Raw genomic sequence first — 25,205 nt, 5'->3', positions numbered from 1 at the left:
TTATGACTTGATACCTCGGTATCTTAAAAAAGTGGCATTTGATGTTTTTTCTTTCAGATAAACAAGTTCTGTTTACTATCATACTTATGCTTAAAGTTTTGGGTTATTCTCTTTATATATATATATATATATATATATATATATATATATATATATATATATATATATATATAATTGTTGTTAACCCGTCTATTTATTGTCTGTCAATAAACTTGTTCTTGAGAACCTTGCGTCTCTTTCACCTGTGTCAATTTATTGGTATAATTGAGCATTTATTCTATGTACCTTATCTGGGATAATTCTAATAGAATTGTTCTTTTATGCAAGCTATGTTGCATTGGTTTATGATTCCCTTAACGGGAGGACTCCGTCCCATAAAGGGACGAGGGCGGTTTTACTAGTTTCTTCCTATGCGGATATAAACTTTTGTCCAATACAAGTATTGTGCGGATTACTGGTCGATATTTCATATTGACGCAGTGGTTCTTTACAAACTATGCTTTACTTAATATAGGGTGAGACCACTATATTAGCTTGCTTGGTAGTCATACATAGGTATATGTAACTCTTCGAGACCTTCCCAGAGTCTAGTAGGACTCTTCCCTGTAGGGGGCAGGAAGCTCTAACATGGGTTATAGTTAGTTGAAAAGATGTATAACGGTAACATCTTAGGTCTCTAGGTCTAGTCGACCGGGAAAAATTACTTCCGGGGAGTACGGCACGTTCTGAGAATCCACAGATACAGTAATGCTCTGGTATACTTCCATCAGGACGACATGGCTTGAGCCCAATTAAAATCTATTTTTGGGTGAGATGGCCATGTCGTCCTGATGGACCCGCCCTTGCCTTTCTAAGAAAGGGCTGTAGGACCCCTTCCTACATACAGTATCTGTAGCACCTCGTGTACGCTACAAGGAATACAGATGGCACCAGGATTGGCGCCAGGCACGCTTACGAAACGGGAGATAAGGAGCCTTGGGAGCGGCTCCCCCTTTTTCTTTCCCGAATTCGTTTCTTGCCAATTGCCCCTACGAGACGAAATCTCTGTCAGGGTGCAGATTGCCATGTGGCGTGTCAAGAATACGTCCTCTGATATGTCGCGATATCCCTTTCAGGAGGGATATTCGCTACAGGAGTTAGAATTCTGGTACCTTAAGGTAAATTCTCTGGGAATATCGCCGTAGTTGTAATATACCCTAGGAAGCTACCCTATAGGAACTTCCATCAGGACGACATGGCCATCTCACCCAAAAATAATAGATATATATATCGCTATACATTCATACATATATATATATATATATATATATATATATATATCTATATATCTATATATATATATATATATATATATATATATATATATATATATATATATATATATATATATATATATATATATATATATATATATTATCCTAAGATATTTGTGTGCAAAGCAGTTTCACGCCAAGAAAATTCCAGCGAGCTTTTTCTAGCTTGTCACCAGATAATCAAAGCAAATAGCTGTAAAATGATACTATCTAGATTCTCAGAAGGAACATAAAGGCAGAACTTACCACAAAACATCTCGTCTTCTCCTCCCAGGCAGTCGTGGGCGGTGTCACATCTCCTGAGAAAGTCGATGCAGAGGTCGGGGCACTGGTACTCGTTTAACAGGCATCCTGCGGGAACGAGTCCCAGAACAGAGATATTAACAGAATTTATGATATGCTAGTAATGGAGGACATTTGTTAAATCACAACTTTTACAACGATGAAATGTATCTCAAGTTTCAAATAAAAACCTTCAGACGCAGATCGTCCCACTTACCACAGAGGCCAACAGCTTCATCCGATTCGTCCTCGCATTCAGCCACTCCAGAACAGGTGTCATTCCTGGCTATGCACTGCATCCCATCGGAACAGAGCCAGTAATCATTCTCGCAAGATACAGACATCGTAATGATGTCCGGTGCCAACACCGGAATGGTTCCTCCTTCAAATCCTACATCGGCGTCAGCGCTCGGTACGAGTGTGAGGTCCACAGAGGTATTTCCTAAACGAACATTTTCTCTCCAGGTATATTCCTCTTCTAGGGAAGGGTTCTCTGTGGCTGACAGTCTCCTGACTTCATGCGGATGCCTGTGAATCTTAGCTGATAGGCCTTGTGTACCGGAAAAGCCTAATGGAGGAAAAAGAGAAGACAGTAAATCCAATTAATTTCAAGTCGACAAGACAAAGAAGTGGTATCATCTGTACATTTACTTACTTATTTACTTACTTTAACGACTGTTTCGCTGGTCCTATTACACAGGGGAACCTTGTGACCTACAAGACCTACAATAGTTGTATCTAGATTATAACACAATGTATCCCGCGTTAATCGTCAAATTAAGATTATCGAAGCGCTTAGAGGACATGAATATCTTCAACTTCTTGGTCTTAATATCTTCTTCAGTCCTTCGAACATTTGGTTTTATTAGCCCCAATAAAAGTGTCACATAGATCATCTTTAAGAAATGCATGTTGTAAGAGCCGTTGATTTGAACTTTATATAAACAAATTATCTATAAAGAGCATTATCATTCAAAATATTCACGAAATTAGATATTTAGGTACGAAACCGAGTACAATATTTTCCTATCATTTCGTGAATACTCGAAACTGTGGGAGTTGCAAATGTAAATGTGGCTCTTTGCGTCAATAGGCGTGGAATAGGTAGGTGTGGGAGGAGTGATGATATATATACATACATACATACATACATACATACATATATATATATATATATATATATATATATATATATATATATATATATATATATATATGGTACTATTGTGTGTTCATATTGGACTGTTTAAAGTATCACTCCAAACTAAATTCAAGTGGTACATATTGTTTAATAAGAGGATTAATGCAATTTTGACTTTCCAAAACCAAGCAATTCCAAGAATAAACTTGATAGGGGAATCCTTAGTGCTCAAGAAATTTTAGGCCACGAGTTCCTCAGAAATAAATCAGTTATGTGAAATCCCTTTGTTCATAAGTAATATCCCTCATCATCTATTCCTTAGAAATATTTCGTGTAAGTGAATCCTTGGAGTTTGTCATATGGATCTCCCTAATTTACAGAATTAAATCATATAAAGGAACAGCTTCTGAGATCATAAATGGATAGTGTCAAAGACATACCTTCTTCAGCACCAACACAGATCAGTCATACACGGCAGAGGGAAGGGACATGACAGTGTTCTAGACACTGACCATATATCCATATGATCAGCGCCCAAGACACCTCTCCTTCAAGCTAGGATCAAGGAGGGCCAGGCAATGGCTGCTCATGACTCAGAAGGTAGACATACAGGCTCCCCCAAACCCTCCATATCTAGCTCACAAGGACGGTGAAGTTGCAGACACTACTAGAAAATATCGAGCTTGAGCGGTATCGAACTCCCGCCCAGCATAATGCTAGCCAGGGACGTTACCAATAAGTTATTCTTCAAAACAAAAGTAAGGTTTTGTGGTCATGATTAATACTTGTGGATAAATATTATTGAGAACTAAACTACTAAAGCGGAATTTCTAAAGCATTCCCCAGAACTAGGAAAAAGAGGCGTGAGTGTCAGAATTGTACTACTGAATAGATAAAGTCTGTTGCCAAGTATCCTTCAGAATTGAACCACATGAGTGAAACAGTGGTGGGTATGAAGGGCAAAGGCAAGGTAAAACCAGATGAGAAGTTTAAGAACAATAATAACATTAAAGTAAATCTTTCACATAAGAACTATAAAAACTTAAACCAATCAAGAGGAAGAGAAACAAGAAAGAATAGTGTGCCAGAGTGTACCCTCAAGCAAGAGATCTCTAACCCAAGACAGTGGAAGACCATGGTACAAAGGCTATGGCACTACCCAAGACTTGAAAACAATGGTTTGATTTTGAAGTGTCCTTCTCCTAGAAGAGCTGCTTACCATAGCTAAAGAGTCTCTCTTACCAAGAGGAAAGTAGCCACTGAACAACTACAGTGCAGAAGTTAACCTCTTGAGAGAAGAAGAATTGTTTGGTAATCTCAGTGATATAAAGTGTATAACGAAAGAGGAGAATGTGTAAAGAATAGACCAGACTATTCTGTGTATGTGCCGGCAAAGATGAAATAAGCCGTAACCAGAGAAAGGGATCCAATGTAGTACTATCTTTTCTTCAGAACTAGAACAGATAAGAGAGTGGATTGAATTTAAGAATTTAGACTATACGAACAGGCGTTTGAGCCTGATAAGTTAAAGGTGTCTGGTTTCAATTCCAGTTTCATCAGAATAGATGCTCATCAGAACGTCAGCCGGGAAAGCCCAATACCCCACTGTGGTACCCAATCACAGCAGTGGCCTTCCAGAAAAGAGTTTAAACTCACGGCCCTGGGCTGGGATCGGTCTGCTGCAAATGAGAATGCTAGGCGAACACGTTACCACTCTACTAGCCAGGAGACCATTTAATTTTATCATTCCCCCCCAAAAAAAAAAATGCGTATCCTATGAATGTCCAGAATAAAGTTTTACAAAAGTATTTTTATTAGTAAAGTAGATAAGTACAAAAAATTGTTTACTTTCCTAAGATTAAATTTGTATGATTTCGAGGGATACTTTTGCGTTTCTTTAAATTTAATCCTTTTCTTGGCAACAGAGTTTCTGCTGTAAGAAAGTTTACGAAATGTATATAAAAAATTGCAAAATTTCGGTAGTTGAATTTTAGTCAAATGATTCCATGGGTGGAACCAAACATAATCGTTTGGCTTTATTATTATTATTATTATTATTATTATTATTATTATTATTATTATTATTATTATTATTTGCTAAGCTACAACCCTAGTTTTAAAAGCAGAATGCTATCGGCACTGGGGCTCCAATAAGGAAAATAGCCCAATGAGGAAAGAAAACAAGGAAATAAGAGAAGTAATTGAAAATTGAAATAAAATATTTTAAAGAGTAACAACATTAAAATAAATATTTCAAATGTTAACTATAAAAAAATTAACAAAATAAGAGGAAGAGAAATAAGATAGAATAGTGTGCTTACAAATACCACTGAGCTTGCTTGTATCTCCTCAAGTTATATATGCAAATTATGATACACAACTATATATAAATACTAAAATATCAAAATATTATAATCCAAAAATATATACAAATCGAAAGCAACAACCATAAGCTTCAGGCCTGTGAGAGTTACCGAATGTATTGTTTTTTTTATGTTAGTTATTACAGTGGCATTATGAAATGTGAATAAATGAAAAAAAATGTGAATGAATGAAAAACACCCGACATGCTTTATAACATGGAAACATATGACTAGCGGATATACACGGCATGTAACAGAAGAACACGAGATATAGTAGTTTACAGAACAGTCTAGTATGGATCATTATAAAACTACATATATTTATTTCCTTATTTCCTTTCCTCACTGGGCTATTTTTCCCTATTGGAGCCCTTGGGCTTATAGCATCTTGCTTTTCCAACTGGGGTTGTAGCTTGGCTAGTACATACATACATATACCAAGGCACTTCCCCCAATTTTGGGGGGTAGCCGACATCAACAAATGAAACAAAACAAAAAAGCGGACCTCTACTCTCTACGTTCCTTCAGCCTAACCAGGGACTCAGCCGAGTTCAGCTGATACTGCTAGGGTGCCACAGCCCACCCTCCCACATTTTCCACCACAGATGAAGCTTCATAATGCTGAATCCCCTACTGCTGCTACCTCCACGGTCATCTAAGGCATCGGAGGCAGCAGCAGGGCCTACCGGAACTGCGTCACAATCGCTCGCCATTCATTCCTATTTCTAGCACGCTCTCTTGCCTCTCTCACATCTATCGTCCTATCACCCAGAGCTTTCTTCACTCCATCCATCCACCCAAACCTTGGCTTTCCTCTTGTACTTCTCCCATCAACTATTGCATTCATCACCTTCTTTAGCAGACAGCCATTTTCCATTCTCTCAACATGGCCAAACCACCTCAACACATTCATATCCACTCTAGCTGCTAACTTATTTCTTACACCCGTTCTCACTCTCACCACTTCGTTCCTAACCCTATCTACTCGAGATACACCAGCCATACTCCTTAGACACTTCATCTCAAACACATTCAATTTCTGTTTCTCCGGCACTTTCATTCCCCACAACTCCGATCCATACATCTCAGTTGGTACAATCACTTCCTCATATAGAACTCTTTTTACATTCATGCCCAACCCTCTATTTTTTACTACTCCCTTAACTACCCCCAACACTTTGCAACCTTCATTCACTCTCTGACGTACATCTGCTTCCACTCCACCATTTGCTGCAACAACAGACCCCAAGTACTTAAACTGATCCACTTCCTCAAGTAACTCTCCATTCAACATGACATTCAACCTTGCACCACCTACCCTTCTCGTACATCTCATAACCTTACTCTTACCCACATTAACTCTCAACTTCCTTCTCTCATACCCTCTTCCAAATTCTGTCACTAATCGGCCAAGCTTCTCTTAGTACAGTATCATCCGCAAACAACAACTGATTTACCTCCCATTCATGGTCATTCTCGTCTACCAGTTTTAATCCTCGTCCAAGCACTCGAGCATTCACCTCTCTCTCACCACTCCATCAACATACAAGTTAAACAACCACGGTGACATCACACATCCCTATCTCAGCCCCACTCTCACCGGAAACCAATCACTCACTTCATTTCCTATCCTAACACATGCTTTACTACCTTTGTAGAAACTTGACACTGCTTGCAACAACTTTCCACCAACTCCATATAACCTCATCACATTCTACATTGCTTCCCTATCAACTCTATCATACTCTTTCTCCAGATCCATAAACGCAACATACACCTCCTTACCTTTTGCTAAATATTTCTCGCATATCTGCCTTACTGTAAAAATCTGATTCATACAACCCCTACCTCTTCTAAAACCACCCTGTATTTCTAAGATTGCATTCTCTGTTTTATCCTTAATCCTATTAATCATTACTCTACTATACACTTTCCAACTACGCTTAACAAACTAATACCTCTTGAATTACAACACTCATGCACATCTCCCTTACCCTTATATAGTGGTACAATACATGCACAAACCCAATCTACTGGTACCATTGACAACACAAAACACATATTAAACAATCTCACCAACCATTCAAGTACAGTCACACCCCCTTCCTTCAACATCTCAGCTCTCACACCATCCATACCAGACGCTTTTCCTACTCTCGTTTCATCTAGTGCTCTCCTCACTTTATCTATTGTAATCTCTCTCTCATTCTCATCTCCCATCACTGGCACCTCAACACCTGCAACAGCAATGATATCTGCCTCCCTATTATCCTCAACATTCAGTAAACTTTCAAAATATTCCGCCCATCTTTTCCTTGCCTCCTCTCCTTTTAATAACCTCCCATTTCCATATTTTACTGTCTCTTCAATTCTTGAGCCAGCCTTCCTTACTCTCTTCACTTCTTTCCAAAACTTCTTCTTATTCTCTTCATATGAATGACCCAATCCCTGACCCCACCTCCGGTCAGCTACCCTCTTTGCCTCACGTACCTTGCGCTTTACTTCCACATTTTTCTCTTTATATTTTTCATACTTCTCTACACTATTACTCTGCAGCCATTCTTCAAAAGCCCTCTTTTTCTCTTCCACTTTTACCTTCACTCCTTCATTCCACCATTCACTGCCCTTCCTCATGCTGCCTCCAACAACCTTCTTGCCACACATATCACTTGCAATCCCAACAAAATTTTCTTTTACTAACTTCCTCTCCTCCTCTAAATTGCCAGTTTCTCTTACTTTCACTTCGTCATATATATGTCATTTTCAACCTTTCCTGATATTTACTTTTTACCCCCGGTTTAATTAGCTCTTCAACCCTCACTAGCTCCCTTTCACATTAACCTACTCTATTCCCCCACTCTTTTGCTACAACTAATTTTCCTTCCACCAAAAAATTATCAGACATACTGTTAGCCATACCCCTAAACACGTGCACGTCTTTCAATCTTCCAAACATTCTTTTAGTTATCAACACATAATCCATTAATGCCCTTTCTACTACTCTTCCATTTGCCACTCTTACCCATGTATACTTGGCTAGTAATAATAATAATAATACAAAATGATATTTACATGTATGTATACTTTATATATATATATATATATATATATATATATATATATGAATATATATATATAAATATAAATATATATATGTACATATATATATATATAGATATATATATATATATATATATATATATATATATATATATATATATATTGCATATGCACAAACACACACAGATACACACACACACATATATATATATACATATATATATATATATATATATATATATATATATATATATATATATATATATATATGTATATATATATGCACACTATGCACAAATATATAATTTTATATATGTCACATACACAAATAGATTATATATATATATATATATATATATATATATATATATATATATATATATATATATATACATATATACATACATATATATACAGTATATATATATATATATATATATATATATATATATATGTGTGTGTGTGTGTGTGTGTGTGTGTACATACATACATACATACATATACATCTAATGAGAGTATCATTGTATCAAATATTCTCTGAGAGCAACCGTCTCTCAGAATCCTTTAAAAATCCAAACATCAAAAGATACATCCCTCTTGAAGTACTTACTCGTCCATAGGAACAGATATTGCCGAACAATCATTTCGTCCAGAAGGTCCTTCTTGAAGCTCAAGGTGATACTTGAGAGTGGATAATATCAGGTGAACTAAACACTCTTAGATCTTCCGTTGAATAATTATATTCATAATAAGAATTCTATAGTTTTTTATTTATTTTCTGCTTTCACAGGTAGTACTGATAATGAAAAGGAAAATCACTTTGTTTGTATTTCTCAGGTATTTGGTTATAGATTTAACACAAAGGTAGAGAGGGTCTTCTAAACACGCTCCTGTTCCCATGCCTGGAAATATAGAACATAATTTATCATCTCATTTATAACAGTCAAATGGAAATCTATGTCGTTATATTTATGACTGAAAAAGAAATTTTTTATTGTGATATTTATAAACAATGAAAAATATGTTCTCATAACTGTAGGAGAAATTTACATTAGTACATTTAGAACAATGAAAGGGAACTTTGTCGTTATACATAAATACCTTATTTGCAAATAAAAAGAAAAAAAAACTGTAATGAAATTCAACCCCATAATTTCATTTAATAACGTATGTAAACAAATACAATAAAAGGTAATAATAAAAAACAGAGTGTCTTCAAAAAATAAGATTATTTAGGAAAGTGGGAAACGGATGCAATGTGCATGATTGATTAATTGGTTTAAAAGGTCTCTGGGGTCGGGAAGTCACAAGTCATAAAAATCCACTAAGTTACAGTTAATGCCCAACATGGAATCTAGCTAAGATTAAAAAACTATGATAATTAAATTAGCATTTTATAGAAGACTAAATACTGATATGGATTATCTCTGAGATTCGCCTGCTATCATCATCAAGACTCTTAGAGATAATACAAGTGTATAATGCTTTTTATCTTTTGTGATTGAATTGGATCTATGAATTTGGGTTAGAATGCCCCGCACTGGGGCCGGGCAGACCTATCAGATCCAAAGTGCCACAAGAGGAAATACCCTTAAGTCGTTGTAAAAAGGAATAGTGTTGAGGTTAGTCAGCAAGATGGAAGAGAGGAAACAGGAACAGAGGTATAGAAGGATAAGAAGTGAGTGCAATTATGGTAATAAAAAAAAAAAAAAAAAAATTAGATTAGCAATTGGTAAAAATTTAGCGTTGGTAATTAAAAAATTAATGGTAAAACTTTAGTGCTGGTACAAATAGAAAATGACGTTCGTATAAAATTTAACAGAAAATATTTATCGTTGGTAAAAAAAAAATAATGGTAAAACTTTAGTGCTGGTAAAAAAAAGCGCAAGGTACGTGAGGCAAAGAGGGCAGCTGACCTGAGGTGGGGTCAGGGACTGGGTCAGTCATATGAAGAGAATAAGAAGAAGTTTTGGAAAGAAGTGAAGAGAGTAAGGAAGGCCAGCGCAAGAATTGAAGAGACAGTGAAAGATGGAAATGGAAGGTTGTTAAAAGGAGAGGAGGCAAGGAAAAGGTGGGCGGAATATTTTTAAAGTTTGCTGAATGTTGAGGATAATAGGGAGGCAGATATAATTTCTGTTCCAGGTGTTGAAGTGCCAGTGATGGGAGATGAGAATGAGAGAGAGATTACAATAGAGGAAGTGAGGAGAGCACTAGATGAAACGAGAGTAGGAAAAGCATCTGGTATGGATGGTGTGAAAGCTGAGATGTTGAAGGAAGGGGGTGTGACTGTACTTGAATGGTTGGTGAGATTGTTTAATATGTGTTTTGTGTTGTCAATGGTACCAGTAGATTGGGTCTGTGCATGTATTGTACCACTATATAAGGGTAAGGGAGATGTGCATGAGTGTTGTAATTCAAGAGGTATTAGTTTGTTGAGTGTAGTTGGAAAAGTGTATGGTAGAGTACTGATTAATAGGATTAAGGATAAAACAAAGAATGCAATCTTGGAAGTACAGGGTGGTTTTAGAAGAGGTAGGGGTTGTATGAATCAGATTTTTACAGTTAGGCAGATATGCGAGAAATATTTAGCAAAAGGTAAGGAGGTGTATGTTGCGTCTATGGATCTGGAGAAAGCATATGATAGAGTTGATAGGGAAGCAATGTAGAATGTGATGAGGTTATATGGAGTTGGTGGAAGGTTGTTGCAAGCAGTGAAAAGTTTCTACAAAGGTAGTAAAGCATGTGTTAGAATAGGAAATGAAGTGAGCGATTGGTTTCCGGTGAGAGTGGGGCTGAGACAGGGATGTGTGATGTCACCGTGGTTGTTTAACTTGTATGTTGATGGAGTGGTGAGAGAGGTGAATGCTCGAGTGCTTGGACGAGGATTAAAACTGGTAGGCGAGAATGATCATGAAGGGGAGGTAAATCAGTTGTTGTTTGCGGATGATACTGTACTGGTAGCAGACACAGAAGAGAAGCTTGACCGACTAGTGACAGAATTTGGAAGGGTGTGTGAGAGAAGGAAGTTGAGAGTTAATGTGGGTAAGAGTAAGGTTATGAGATGTACGAGAAGGGAAGGTGGTGCAAGGTTGAATGTCATGTTGAATGGAGAGTTACTTGAGGAGGTGGATCAGTTTAAGTACTTGGGGTTTGTTGTTGCAGCAAATGGTGGAGTGGAAGCAGATGTGCGTCAGAGAATCAATGAAGGTTGCAAAGTGTTGGGGGCAGTTAAGGGAGTAGTAAAAAATAGAGGGTTGGGCATGAATGTAAAGAGAGTTCTATATGAGAAAGTGATTGTACCAACTGTGATGTATGGATCGGAGTTGTGGGGAATGAAAGTGATGGAGAGACAGAAATTGAATGTGTTTGAGATGAAGTGTCTGAGGAGTATGGCTGGTGTATCTCGAGTAGATAGGGTTAGGAACGAAGTGGTGAGGGTGAGAACGGGTGTAAGAAATGAGTTAGCAGGTAGAGTGGATATGAATGTGTTGAGGTGGTTTGGCCATGTTGAGAGAATGGAAAGTGGCTGTCTGCTAAAGAAGGTGATGAATGCAAGAGTTGATGGGAGAAGTACAAGAGGAAGGCCAAGGTTTGGGTGGATGGATGGTGTGAAGAAAGCTCTGGGTGATAGGAGGATAGATGTGAGAGAGGCAAGAGAGCGTGCTAGAAATAGGAATGAATGGCGAGCGATTGTGACGCAGTTCCGGTAGGCCCTGCTGCTTCCTCCGGTGCCTTAGATAACCGCGGAGGTAGCAGCAGTAGGGGACTCAGCAGTATGAAGCTTCATCTGTGGTGGAAAATGTGGGAGGTTGGGCTGTGGCACCCTAGCAGTACCAGCTGAACTCGGCTGAGTCCCTGGTTAGGCTGGAGGAACGTAGAGAGTAGAGGTCCCCTTTTTTGTTTTGTTTCTTGTTGATGTCGGCTACCCCCCAAAATTGGGGGAGGTGCCTTGGTATATGGATGGAAAAAAAATGACGTTCGTATAAAATTTAACAGTAAAAATTTATCGTTGTTAAAAAAAAAATTAATCGTTGCTAAAAAAGTTATCGGCAAAATTGACATTTATAAAAAAAAAATGTATGGTAAAAAAAATTTAGTTGATGACAAATGCGTTTTTTTTTAAATTTGGTGTTGATGAAAAATTTAGCATTTGTAAAAAATGTGTTGTTAAAAATTTAACATTTAAAAATTTAGTGTAAGTGAAAATTCAACATTTGTAGAAAATTAAGGGCATAAAATGTTTTGTTGATAGAAAATTTAGCTTTTGCTAAATATTTATTGTTGGTAAAAATAGTGGTGAAAAAAAATTATTGGTAAAAATTTAATGTTAGTAAAAATTTAGCATTGGTAATAAAATCTAGCATTGGTGAAAAATTTAACATTGATGAAAAAATTTAACATTGGTAAAAAATAGCTTTGTTAAAGAATAGCATTGGTAAAAAAATTAATGATGGTAGATTTTTAGCATTGGTAAAAATTTAGTGCTGGAAAAATTTATTGGTAAAAATTTAGCATTGTTAAAAAAAATCCTTGTTGGTAAAAATTTAGCACTGGTAAAAAAATCTAGCATTTTTAAAAAATTAATATTGATTAAAAATTCAATATCGTTAAAGAAATAGCTTTGGTAAAAAATTATCATTTGTAAAAAATTAGTGATGGAGGCTATTTAGTGTTGGTAAAAAAAAGTGATAATAAATAATTAGCATTGGTAGAAGATTAACGTTAGTAAAAATTTAATTATGGCAAAAAAATTCAGCGTTGTTAAAAAAATGTAGCATTGGTAAAAAATTAGCGTTGGTAAAAAAATTAGGATTGATAATGAAATTAGCTTTGGTAAAAAATGTAGCATTGGTAAGAAAAATTAGCGTAGGTAGAAGTTTAGTTGGTGAAAAAAATTAGCATTGGTAGCAAAAATTCAGCGTTTCTAAAAAAATTAGCATTGGTTAGAAATTTAGCTTTGCTAAACAAATGAGCTTTGCTAAAAAGTATAGCATTGGCAAAAAGTAAAGCATTTTTAAAAAATTATCATTACTCAAAAGACAGATTAAGAAAATTATTTAGGCGATTCAGTCATGTGGAAAGAACAGAAAATACTAGGTTAGTGAAAAAAAGTGTATACTTTAGACGTTGGAGGTGAGGGAAGCCTAGAGAGGGTTGGATAGAAGAAGTCGTGACCTGGAACCAATAATTTAGGTGGCCCAGTGATGTGGAAAGAACAGAAGATACTAGGGTGGAGGAAAAGTGTATACTCCAGACGTTGGAGGAGAGGGAAGCCTAGAAAGTGTTGGAGAGATGGAGTGGTGACCTGGAACCAATAATTTAGGTGGCCCAGTGATGTGGAAAGAACAGAAGATACTAGGTTAGTGAAAAAGTGTATATTTCAGAAGTTGGAGGAGAGGGAAGCCTAGAAAGTGTTGGAGAGATGGAGTGGTGACCTGGAAACAATTATTTAGGTGGTCCAGTCATGTGGGAAGAACAGAAGATACTAGGTTAGGGAAAAAGTGTATATTTCAGAAGTTGGAGGAGAGGGAAGCCTAGAAAGTTTTGGATAGATGGAGTCGTGACCTGGAAACAATTATTTAGGTGGTCCAGTCATGTGGGAAGAACAGAAGATACTAGGTTAGTGAAAAAAGTGTCTATTTCAGACGTTGGAGGAGAGGGAAGCCTAGAATGTGTTGGATAGATGGATCATGACCTGGAAACAATTATTTAGGTGGTCCAGTGATGTGGAAATAACAGAAGATATTAGGTTAGTGAAAAAGTGTATATTTCAGACGTTGGAGGAGAGGGGAGCCTAGAAGGTGTTGGATAGAAAGAGTCGTGACCTGGAAACAATTATTTAGGTGGTCCAGTCATGTGGAAAGATCAGAAGATATTAGATTAGTGAAAAAGTGTACATTTCAGACTTTGGACGAAAGGTAAGCCTAGAATGTGTTGGATAGATGGATCGTGACCTGGAAACAATTATCTAGGTGGTCCAGGCATGTAGAAAGAACAAAAGATACTAGGTTAGTGTATACTTCAGACGTTGGAGGAGAGGGGAGCCTAGAATGTGTTGAATAGATGGAGTCATGACCTGGAAACAATAATTTAGGTGGTCCAGTCATGTGGAAAGAACAGAAGATAATAGGTTAGTGAAAAAGTGTATACTTCAGACGTTGGAGGAGAGGGAAGCCTAGAAAGGTTGGATAGATGGAGTCGTGACCTGGAAACAATTACTTACGTGGTTCAGTCATGTGGAAAGAACAGAATATATTAGGTAAGTGAAAAAGTGTTTACTAAAGAGCTGTAGGAGAGGGAAGCCTAGAAAGTGTTGGATAGATGGAGTCGTAACCTAGAAGCAAGCAAGTGCCCGCTAGATAAGGGTGAAGGAATTTCAGAGTGAGTGTGGGGGGTTCAACGTGGAATTTATGATACAAAGAGGGTTTAGAATAAATAGTTTTTTTTTTCCTGGTAACTGTGCAACAAAGGAAACGGATAACTAATAATTTGTAAACCATTTTATAATGCCGTAAATAATGACAATCTCCCTAATTAAGTTTAATTGCAACCAACAAAAAATATCAAGAAAAAAAATCTGAATCTGCATTTGAAACGTCGGCAACAAATTCATACAAATTTTAATTAACTTACAATTAACTCCTGAAAATACCCCTCACATGGGAGAGAGATTCTCTTAATTACCTTCTTACCGCCAAATTACCTGCTATTTCGGGGAATATAATTCCCCAAAAAGACCCCAAGGCTATGTTCTCAGTACCTCGCTACACATACCATTCTCCAATCAAATTCTCATTTTCCACGGTGATGTTGGATTTCAAGAGATGGGTTTTCAAACCGTAGAGTTGCAATCCATCATCGTAATGAGATTAATTTGAACTTAATGCGTGCGATCCTGCCTGCAATTTCTACGTATTCGATTCTAAAAAGGATTCAACCTAATCATGACTAATTATAACTATGATGGTATTTATTTACAAAACCATGTTCTCTATATACTTCCAAATTATGCGAAGCTTTAATTTTCCCTTATTGCTTTTTCATAATTCAAAACAATTCGCCAATAATTGTCACTATGACGAGTACTCGGCAGCAATATTTGTAGAGTCTGTTCTTGGTTTGGCTGTTAGATTTTAAAAAGTCCGGTGGGGGGGTTTTAAGATAGTAAATATGTATCTGGGATGTTTTGAACAGTGGAGAGACACACACACACACACACACACACACACATATATATATATATATATATATATATATATATACACGTGTCTGTATTGCGAGTCAGTGGATATACAGTATATATATATATATATATATATATATATATATATATATATATATATATATATATATATATATATATATATATATATACTGTATATATACCTTTTTAAATCTTATTGTAATCCTAATTATGGAATATATGAATATTGGAAAAATATTTAGAAAGCAGATTTTTAAAGAGTTTGAAATAGATTATGGTAAAGCATTAAAGATGTTTGGGCTGCCTATACGTACAAGTAGTCGTGATGTGGCTGATTTGTGCAATAAGCTATTATTAATACCTCATGTTCTGTTTGTGCAAGCAAGGTATTTCAAATGACTTTTTAAAACTTCAGATCATATTCTTGGGCTTAATTTGAGTTTTCTACGGGACGGTGAGATTTTTTGTTCATTATTAACTTATCTTTGGGGAGTGTATGGTGTTGATTTTTTCTAAAAATTATATTGATTGTATAGGGTCTCGTCTTCACTGGGTGCATAGCCATGATGTTCGTTCTGGAACTGAAGTTGGTCATTTATAGGGGGCATCATGTATCACACACACACACACACACTATTAAAAAAAAAAAAAAAAAAAAAAAAAAGACTTTAAGTTATATATACTAGTATGTGACTTTTGGTTTTTAATCTTAAGGATTTGTGGAGCAAGCCATATAAGCATATATTATCTTTGTCACAATGAATTTATTGGGATCCTTATATACATATTTTCATCTTATTTTAAGATATATATAATTTTATATTTTATACATTATATGAATTTTTATGAAATGAAGATGTTGAATGTATTCAGAAACACCCCCATTTATTTGTACAATTAGTTTATAGATTAAAAAGTCTTTCTAAATTTGCTTATTTATTTATCTATTTTAAACTTATTATATATCATTTTCATCTGCTGGCGAATGATGAGGTTTTTTTTTTTATCTTTTATATTTCCTATTTTGGATTCTGGAATAGAAATAGTGTTTTACGTACATAAATTGTCATCTCAAAATTTTGAATTTTTAGTTTTCGTGATTCTGTAGGATTTTTAAAACTATATTGTTTATTCCTTATTTTTTTTTTTTGGAATGTAGAAAGGTTTAGTTAGAAAATATGTTTTTTCTACTAATGTATATTATAGAGAATTGTATTTATCTATGTATATCAGGTATACGAAATAAAGTTGATATATATAAATATACGTATATATATATATATATATATATATATATATATATATATATATATATATATATATATATATATAAATATACGTATATATATATATATATATATATATATATATATATATATATATATATATAAATATACGTATATATATATATACATACATACATACATACATACATACATATATATATATATATATATATATATATATATATATATATATATATATATATATATACTTATATATATATATATATACACACACACCCACACACGTGTCTGTATTGCGAGTCAGTGGGATATAATAATAGACTTTAGCGGCTAGCACTTTCGTGCACTTTAATATGTACTCGTTAAGGTTACAGATCAAAGCATTCCATGCTATAAACTAAAGAAATGTATAATAATAAGCACGAGAACGCTGAGAACTCAAGTCTTTCATTATTTCCTAATGGCTTTTGAAGCATAGGCTATATAATAGCCTGATTCCTGTGATAGGAAAGCATGTAATATATATATATATATATATATATATATATATATATATATAAAACACACCCTAACAAACACATATAATGTCACATAAAACAGTGACGCAACTTCAACCTCTTAACCCTCCACAGGTAAATAATGTTCTTGGCACTTCACACTTGGCACTAGATCCTTAATGCTGCGGCAAATCACAAATGTATCTAATATCATTATGCATATATTTTTTTTTACATTCTTAGTCTCTTAGTACAGTATATAAAGGTGCATATGATACATACATACATACATACATACATACATATATATATATACATATATATATATATATATATATATATATATGTGTGTGTGTGTGTGTGTGTGTGTGTGAATATACAGTTAAATACATACATATCCATTTTCGTATTTGAATATATATATATATATATATATATATATATATATATATATATATGTATATATATACACATATATGTATGTATACTATATACATGTATATATATACAGTGTGTATATATATATATATATATATATATATATATAGATAAATATATATATACATATATATATATATACATACATATATACATATATATATATACATACATATATATATATATATATATATATTATACATACATATATGTATGTATACTATATATATATATATATATATATATATATATATATATATATATATATATATATATAAGCATATATGTTATATACACACATATATGTATATATACATACTGTAAGTATCATATATAATATAAATGATACACACACACATATATATATATATATATATATATATATATATATATATATATATATATATATATATATATATAAATGATACACACACACACAAATATATATATATATATATATATATATATATATATATAATGCATATATATACAATACTAATATAAGTATATATACATATATGTACATATGTCTCATATCATATGGCCATATATATATATATATATATATATATATATATATATATGTATGTATATATATGTATATATATATATACGAAAAAATATGATATATAATCAATTAAGAATCCTAAAAGATTTATGAAATAACTGGTAAACTATTTACTTGTCTTTCCACTGAATAATTTGTGCAACCAATTTTTGTTGTCACGGACTAAAAATAAAGTGATTTTGCTCCTTTTATTAACCTAAGAATGGGGTCTCATTCTTATATGATTAGATCGGTCGAAAATTTTAGAGTGACCTCAGTTTTTTGGAAAATGTCATATTTCAATGTCACGTGATCCGTGAGCATCATTTCAGAGCCATAAATCCGAACAATTTCAACTTTTCTGAGTTAAATGCGGCGCAAGGATCACCAAAAGTAATAAGAAAACTTACCACAAACTGCCATTTACTTTTTTAATGAAAATATGGAACCATGATATATTCATGGTTTTGGGACAAAAATATGTGAATTTTCTTTTTTGTTTTCATCCGTTACATCGTTTTAATTCATCTATTATGACTCTGGCTTAGATTTTCGCCTCTACATCGAACACCTCTATAAAATGCAATTGAATTTTGAATATATCTCAGAGTGAATGATGGTATCAAATTGAGCTATATGAATGGTAAAATAGTAAAATTTGATGGGCGCTATAGTTACCATAGAAATGTAATATCTGGTGTTCCTCAAGGCAGTGTCCCTCGTCCCATTACTTTTCATACTGTGTACGCGTGCTATGTGACAATCTTGTCCCATATAAAGATGATAATACTCTCTTTGCCACAATTCTATATCCTGAATGTAGATCTGAGGTGGCTGAATTCCTTAATAGAGATCTGGTTAAAATTGGTGCATAGTACAAAATATGCAGCACAACCACAACCTTACGCGAAGCAAACGAAGGCTCAAAATAAGACCCCAGACCCCTCAAATATCTTCTGCTAGGAAACTGAAATACAATGCTTAAAAAAATTAAAGATACTATATCTTGCCTTCCACCTCTTGAGCCCTGTAACAAGATAGATATTTATAGTGAATGGTCAAACCTAAAAGTACTAATCCATCATTCGGCAGAGGAAACCCTGGAACTCTCCACACATCACCACAAGGACTGGTTTAACGAAAATGCAGAAGACACACATGACCTCATCGGAAAAAAAAAAAAAAAAAAAAAAAAAAAAACAGAGCACATAATACTTGTCTCAAAAACCCTGTCCACTAAAGAATACATATCAAAACCTTAGAGCCGAAACTAAGAGAGTACTGCGCAACACGGAAAACAATTGGTGGCTTGCTCGCTCAGAAAAATTACAGTCTTTCACATAAAAACAACCAACATGGTTTCTACAATGAGCTTAAATCCATTTATGGACCCGTAAAACGCAATGTAACACTTGTGCGGTCACCTAATGAAATACTTCTGGAAGGTAAATAAGAAATTCTTGACAGTTGGGTCCAACACTTCAGTGGCCTTCTTAATAAAGGAAGCACTATGGAAACCACCATCATGGATATCCTCCCAACACTACCTCCACTAATGGCTCTTGATGACCAGCCCACCTTTACTGAAACTAAAGAAGCCACCAAAGCCCTGAAAATAACAAGAGTCCTGGACCAGATGGCTTGCCCTCTGAACTTTTCAAGGAGGGAAGATATCTACTCCATCAGCTCTTCCACAACCTTATGTTGTCCAGCTGGGATGATCACTAAATATGTGACAATTATCGAGGCATATCTCTCCTTGCTGTTGCTGGTAAAATTCGAGCAAGGATTATGCTCTCAAAACTAACATACTTCCCAAATCGCAATGTGGCTTTCGTGGTGATTGAAGCACTTGGGATATAATTTTTGTTACCTGACACCGTCAACGAAAGAAAAATGTCATGAGCAAAACTGCAATTTATATATTACTTTCATTGATTTGACCAAAGCTTTCGACATTGTTAATAGTGAACTTTTGTGGAAATGTCTCTTCAAATTCATTATCATGAGGGATCTGCACGATGATATACATGCTCAAGTAAAAATTGAGCGGCAGCAAATCTGAGCCCTTCAATGTCAAATTTGGAGTGAAACAAAGATGCATCCTGGCTCCTGTCATCATCTTTCTCACAGTAGTCATTCTTCTCAGCCATCGAGTTTGACAACCTGACGACGGTGCGAAAATTAAATTTCGCTTGAATGGTAGACTTTTTAATTTCTGCCAGAAACAAAAACCACAATAACACATCAAGAGCTCCACTATGCTGATGACTACGCTCTCGTAACCCACACACCTGATGTTCTCCCACACTCTCGAAACAGTCTCTTCTGTCTATCAAGCAATGGGACTCAAAATAAATATTGCTAAAACAGAAGTGACAGCCTTTAACATTCCAAATTAGTGGAAGAAATGTCAAACAAGCGGAAAGTTTCATTTATCTTGGTAGTATGCTCTCCATCAAGCGCAACATAGATGAATAAATCATATCACGAATAAACCAAGCATCAGTATCCTTTGGAGGCCTTAGATCTAGAGTATTTGATAACAACAACCTATAGATAGATAATAAATTCTCAGTTTATGCAGCTGTATACCTCTTCACCCTACTATATGGTGCAGAATCCTAGACTGTCTACTATCGCCACATAAAACCTACGGAAGCCTTCAATGTTAGATGCTTACAATGCATCCTACAAATAACATGGAGAGAAAAAGTCCTACATACAGGGATATTACAATGTGCTAAATCAATCAGCATAGAGGCAACAATAGCAAAAAGACAGTTGAGATGGACCAGATATATTATACGTATGCCCCTCTAATCAGGTCTTGTACGTACAGCTCCCGAATGCAAATCATAACCTGTGGGGTCAAATAAAGAGATATAGAGATGACATAATGGACACACTTAAGAAATGCAACATTAATCCAAAATATCTTGAAGTAAATGCTTCCAACAGACCATTGTGGCGTTCGTTGTACAATATGAGAGTAACTAGACTGGAAGATGAAAGAAACCTAGCAAGACAGTAACGTAGGGAACGGAGACAAAACTATCCCCTGGGAGTGGAGGCCTCTACCTGGCAGATGTGAGGTGGAGTCTGTGGTTCTAGGATTGTTCTGCACAGTTATACACAATTACATCAGCAACAGCAACACTAATCTAATCTTCACCACCACATCTATCATTTAAGGAAGCAGTAGTCGTCATTGACTCTGTGGACATCCCATATTAGTAGTAGTTATTAATTATGAAGCTGAACCCTAAAATACTCAAAGGGTGATTGTATGTAGAATGAGAACAATGGCTCATCAACATCAAGGTCTTTGCATTGATAATACCTTTAGATATATAAAACTCATTTAAAATTCTAGGTCTGATTCTTGATTGAAAATTCCCTTTTAAGAATCTCATTCGGTGTGTTTTTTCTTCAACTACAAAAATAACCGGTTTTATTGATAAAAGTATTTAAAGATTTTTCGGTGATCAATCTATCCTGATGAAATACTTTAATTTTCTTTATTCTACCTTTTTTCGAGTATTGTTCTCCTGTCTGGTCTTCAGTTGCCGACTCTCATTTTGATTTGTTGGAAAGAAATTTGCGGTCTATTAAATTCCTTATCCCTGATCTGGATATCAATCTCCGGCACTGTTACCCAGTTAGTTCTTTGTGCATGTTGCATAAGATTTTTCATAGTTTCACCATTCTTTGCAAGTTTGCATTAGGATTTTTCGGACTTTTCGATACCGCCGAAAGTAGTAGATATGCAGTTAATTCTAATGTTCTAACCTTCTCTATCATGAGGGTCAATATTACACAGTATTTTAGAATTTTTATTCCGGCTATGATCCGATTACGGAATGACCTTAATCTGGCAGTTGAATCAAGCGGGACTTTATAAATCAAAACATATCATAAATACTTATTTGCTGAACAGGTTGATATAAATCAAGTTCCGTATCTTATAAATTACTGATTTATGATGATGATGTTACTCTTTCCTGATATGTTTCTCTATTTCCTTTTCCATACTGGGCTGTTTTCCCTGTTGGAGTCCTTGCGCTTGTAGATTCCTACTTTTCCAGCTAGAGTTGTAACTCTGATTACAATAATAATAATAATAATAATAATAATAATAATAATAATAATAATAATAATAATAATAATAATAATCATCAGAGGAAATGATATGGTTAAGGACGGACAGGGTGATACAAGCACATCGACCAGACGACCCTTTGGTCGACAATAAAGCGGAAAAGTATCACTCGGATGTAGCAGTACCATGGGAGTAAAGAGTGGAAGATAAGGGGAGAGAAAAATAGGAAAATACCAAGACTTACGAATTGAATTGAGAAGGTTGTGGAATCTGCAGGTAAAATTGGTGCCGCTAATCATTGGAGAACTAGGCACCATGCCTAAGTCATTGAAAAGGAATCTTGAGAAGGTAGGAGCCGATATAACCCAAGGGCTTGGCCAGATGGGTGTGCTACTTGAAACAGCACCTATAGTGAGGAAAAAGATGGATTCTTAAGGAAGATGGATGTAACCCGAAATCCCATACAATAAACCCCCAGTCCCTATAGACTGTCATTAATAAATATATTATTATTATTATTATTATTTTTATTATTATTATTATTATTATTATTATTATCATAATTATTATTACTTAATAAGCTACAACTCTAGTTGGAAAAGCAGGGTGCTATAAGCACAGGGGCTCCAACAGGGAACATAGCCTAATGAGGAAAGGAAACAAGGAAAAATAAAATATTCTAATGACAAGTATCTGTATCGTCGCATATCATGTGACGTCATAGATCACAAACAAAATGATTGAATTGATAAAGAAGGTTATTTTGAGACTCTAGCTGAAGTCGGCTATACTGAAAATAACATTCTTTAATTTATCTCCTCTTTCACCATCTAAAAATGCATTTAAGACCTCAGTTGAATTACATCACTCGACATGATGACCTTACAATGAGATAACAATGGTAACGCAGCACTTTGTGGTCAATTAAGTTCTCATTTGGGTAAATTGGTAATGATAAAACCATCGCATGGTATATTTATCGATGCTATGGAACTGGATAGAATAAATAAACAAATCATTATGAAAGGGTTTATCATTTTAGCATTTTTCATAATTCTAAAAGCAAATTTGGAAATGATATTTACTTAAATGCTACACTTAGACAGTTTTAAATGTTTCATATATCTGGAGTATACTGAAAGGTTGGTGTTAAAGTCATATAGTTGCAATTACTTTTTAACCATTAATATATATATATATACAGTAAATATATATATATATATATATATATATATATATATATATATATACACACACACACATATATATATATATATATATATATATATATATATATATATATATACACACACACACATATATATATATATATATATATATATATATATATACAGTATATGTAAACAAATATATATATATATATATATATATATATATATATATATATATATATATATGTATATATATATACACTATATATATATTACACACACAGACACACACACACACACACACATATATATATATATATATATATATATATATATATATATATATATATATATATATATATATATATATATTAATACAATGTCAATATTCTCTGGGAAATGTCGAATGGATTGTTCTAACCTCAATAATATTCCCTAGTCCCTAATTTTCATACCTTCTACTGCAAGAAAAAATCAAAAGCAAATAAATAATTCAATATAAAGCATATATCAATTACATAATAGTATACCAATTAGCAAACTTTAACATATAAACATACAAACGCTGAAGTACACGCAGAATGATGCAATTCGTAAAAAATAATGTAATAATCGCCAAAAACTGTCAGTTTCGCACGATATTTCATCTTGCTCGCATCATTCTTTCGAATCTTGCGCGTATATCTAACCCTTCTTTTATAACGGTGTACTGTATGTTACATGCTGTATGATATATTTACACTGCAGTAATTTCTCAATCTGAAAAAAACATTAATGACAACTGCAGACGCAATCGACCATTATCCGTTGTAGACGTACAGTACTTCTCACGTAAGAGGTTTTTTTCCGAATGATATTTAAGGGGATAATCTTTCATGCATTGCAACGTACCATAAATATATCTATCTATTATATCCATGTATATATATATATATATATATATATATATATATATATATATATATATATATATATATATATATATATATCTTTCCATTTACTTTTAAACTATTTGAAAAACATTAGATCAGCACATTCTTTTCCTAGTCTAAAGCTGCACTGATCTTCCCTTATCAATCTCTGTAAAATCTGCCTTACTCTCAATCAAAATTACAATTACTGTTACACACCTACAATCTGCATAGTCCACTCTATCAAACTTACTATTGTACAATGGAACCATTATTCCTCTTACCCATTTCTTTGGAATCTTTCCCTCACTCAGGCATACCTTACAAAACCCTGGTCAACCTCAGTCAAGCTTCCACTGCCATACCGCAACACCTTACTTGTAATTCAACAAACTCTTGGTAACTTTCTACTCTCCAGTCTCTATATTGCCCTTCTTACATCATAAACAGTTTCCAGAATCATTTCCAAGCCCACCCTAACCTCTTATAATCAACCCATTACTAGGCACCACTCTCCTATAACTTTAAGGTAACCTAATAAACAGTTCCACAGCATTTTCTCTTTCCCCGGTAGACTTGTATATACCGTCTTTGGAAATCCCATATTGCCAACAATTGAACCCCTTTCAGAATACATTTTTATAAGCCTCACTCCATTCTTATCTACATACCTAGCAACAGTGCCTCTTTCTCTTTGCCACTTACCTTTGCATAAGTCATCTAGCACACCCAAGCTTTCATTATCTCCAAACACAACCAGGCTCAGTTCCCATGACTCTACAAGGGCCTAACTTGTCCAAGATCTATACCTTTCAACTAATATAAACCGAATTCATCTTTTGGTTTTATACTTTTTAAATAAATTGTGTAAATTTTTCTTCACTACATAAAAAAATCCATGTTCCCGTCCTTTGCAAGTCATCAGGCA

At 34.3% G+C, this 25,205-nt stretch overlaps 1 protein-coding gene across 2 annotated transcripts in view; it reads right to left on the bottom strand.

The window, feature by feature from the left end:
• LOC137620774 (G-protein coupled receptor GRL101-like) overlaps positions 1 to 25,205 on the bottom strand; it is a 256,667-nt gene that overhangs the window by 85,514 nt on the left and 145,948 nt on the right. For both annotated transcript variants that reach the window (XM_068351199.1, XM_068351200.1), the window contains exons 2-4: positions 8,770 to 9,061; positions 1,813 to 2,163; positions 1,560 to 1,664 (exon numbers count right to left, since the gene is read on the bottom strand). In XM_068351199.1, coding sequence (XP_068207300.1) covers positions 1,560 to 1,664; positions 1,813 to 2,163; positions 8,770 to 8,803 — 490 coding nt within the window. In that variant the 5' untranslated portion in view covers positions 8,804 to 9,061. The remainder of the gene's footprint in view (positions 1 to 1,559; positions 1,665 to 1,812; positions 2,164 to 8,769; positions 9,062 to 25,205) is intronic.

Source organism: Palaemon carinicauda, chromosome 27 (genome assembly GCF_036898095.1).
Source record: "Palaemon carinicauda isolate YSFRI2023 chromosome 27, ASM3689809v2, whole genome shotgun sequence".
In the NCBI taxonomy this organism is placed as follows: Eukaryota; Metazoa; Arthropoda; class Malacostraca; order Decapoda; family Palaemonidae; genus Palaemon; species Palaemon carinicauda.
This window is presented reverse-complemented; position numbering and strand designations above follow the sequence as displayed.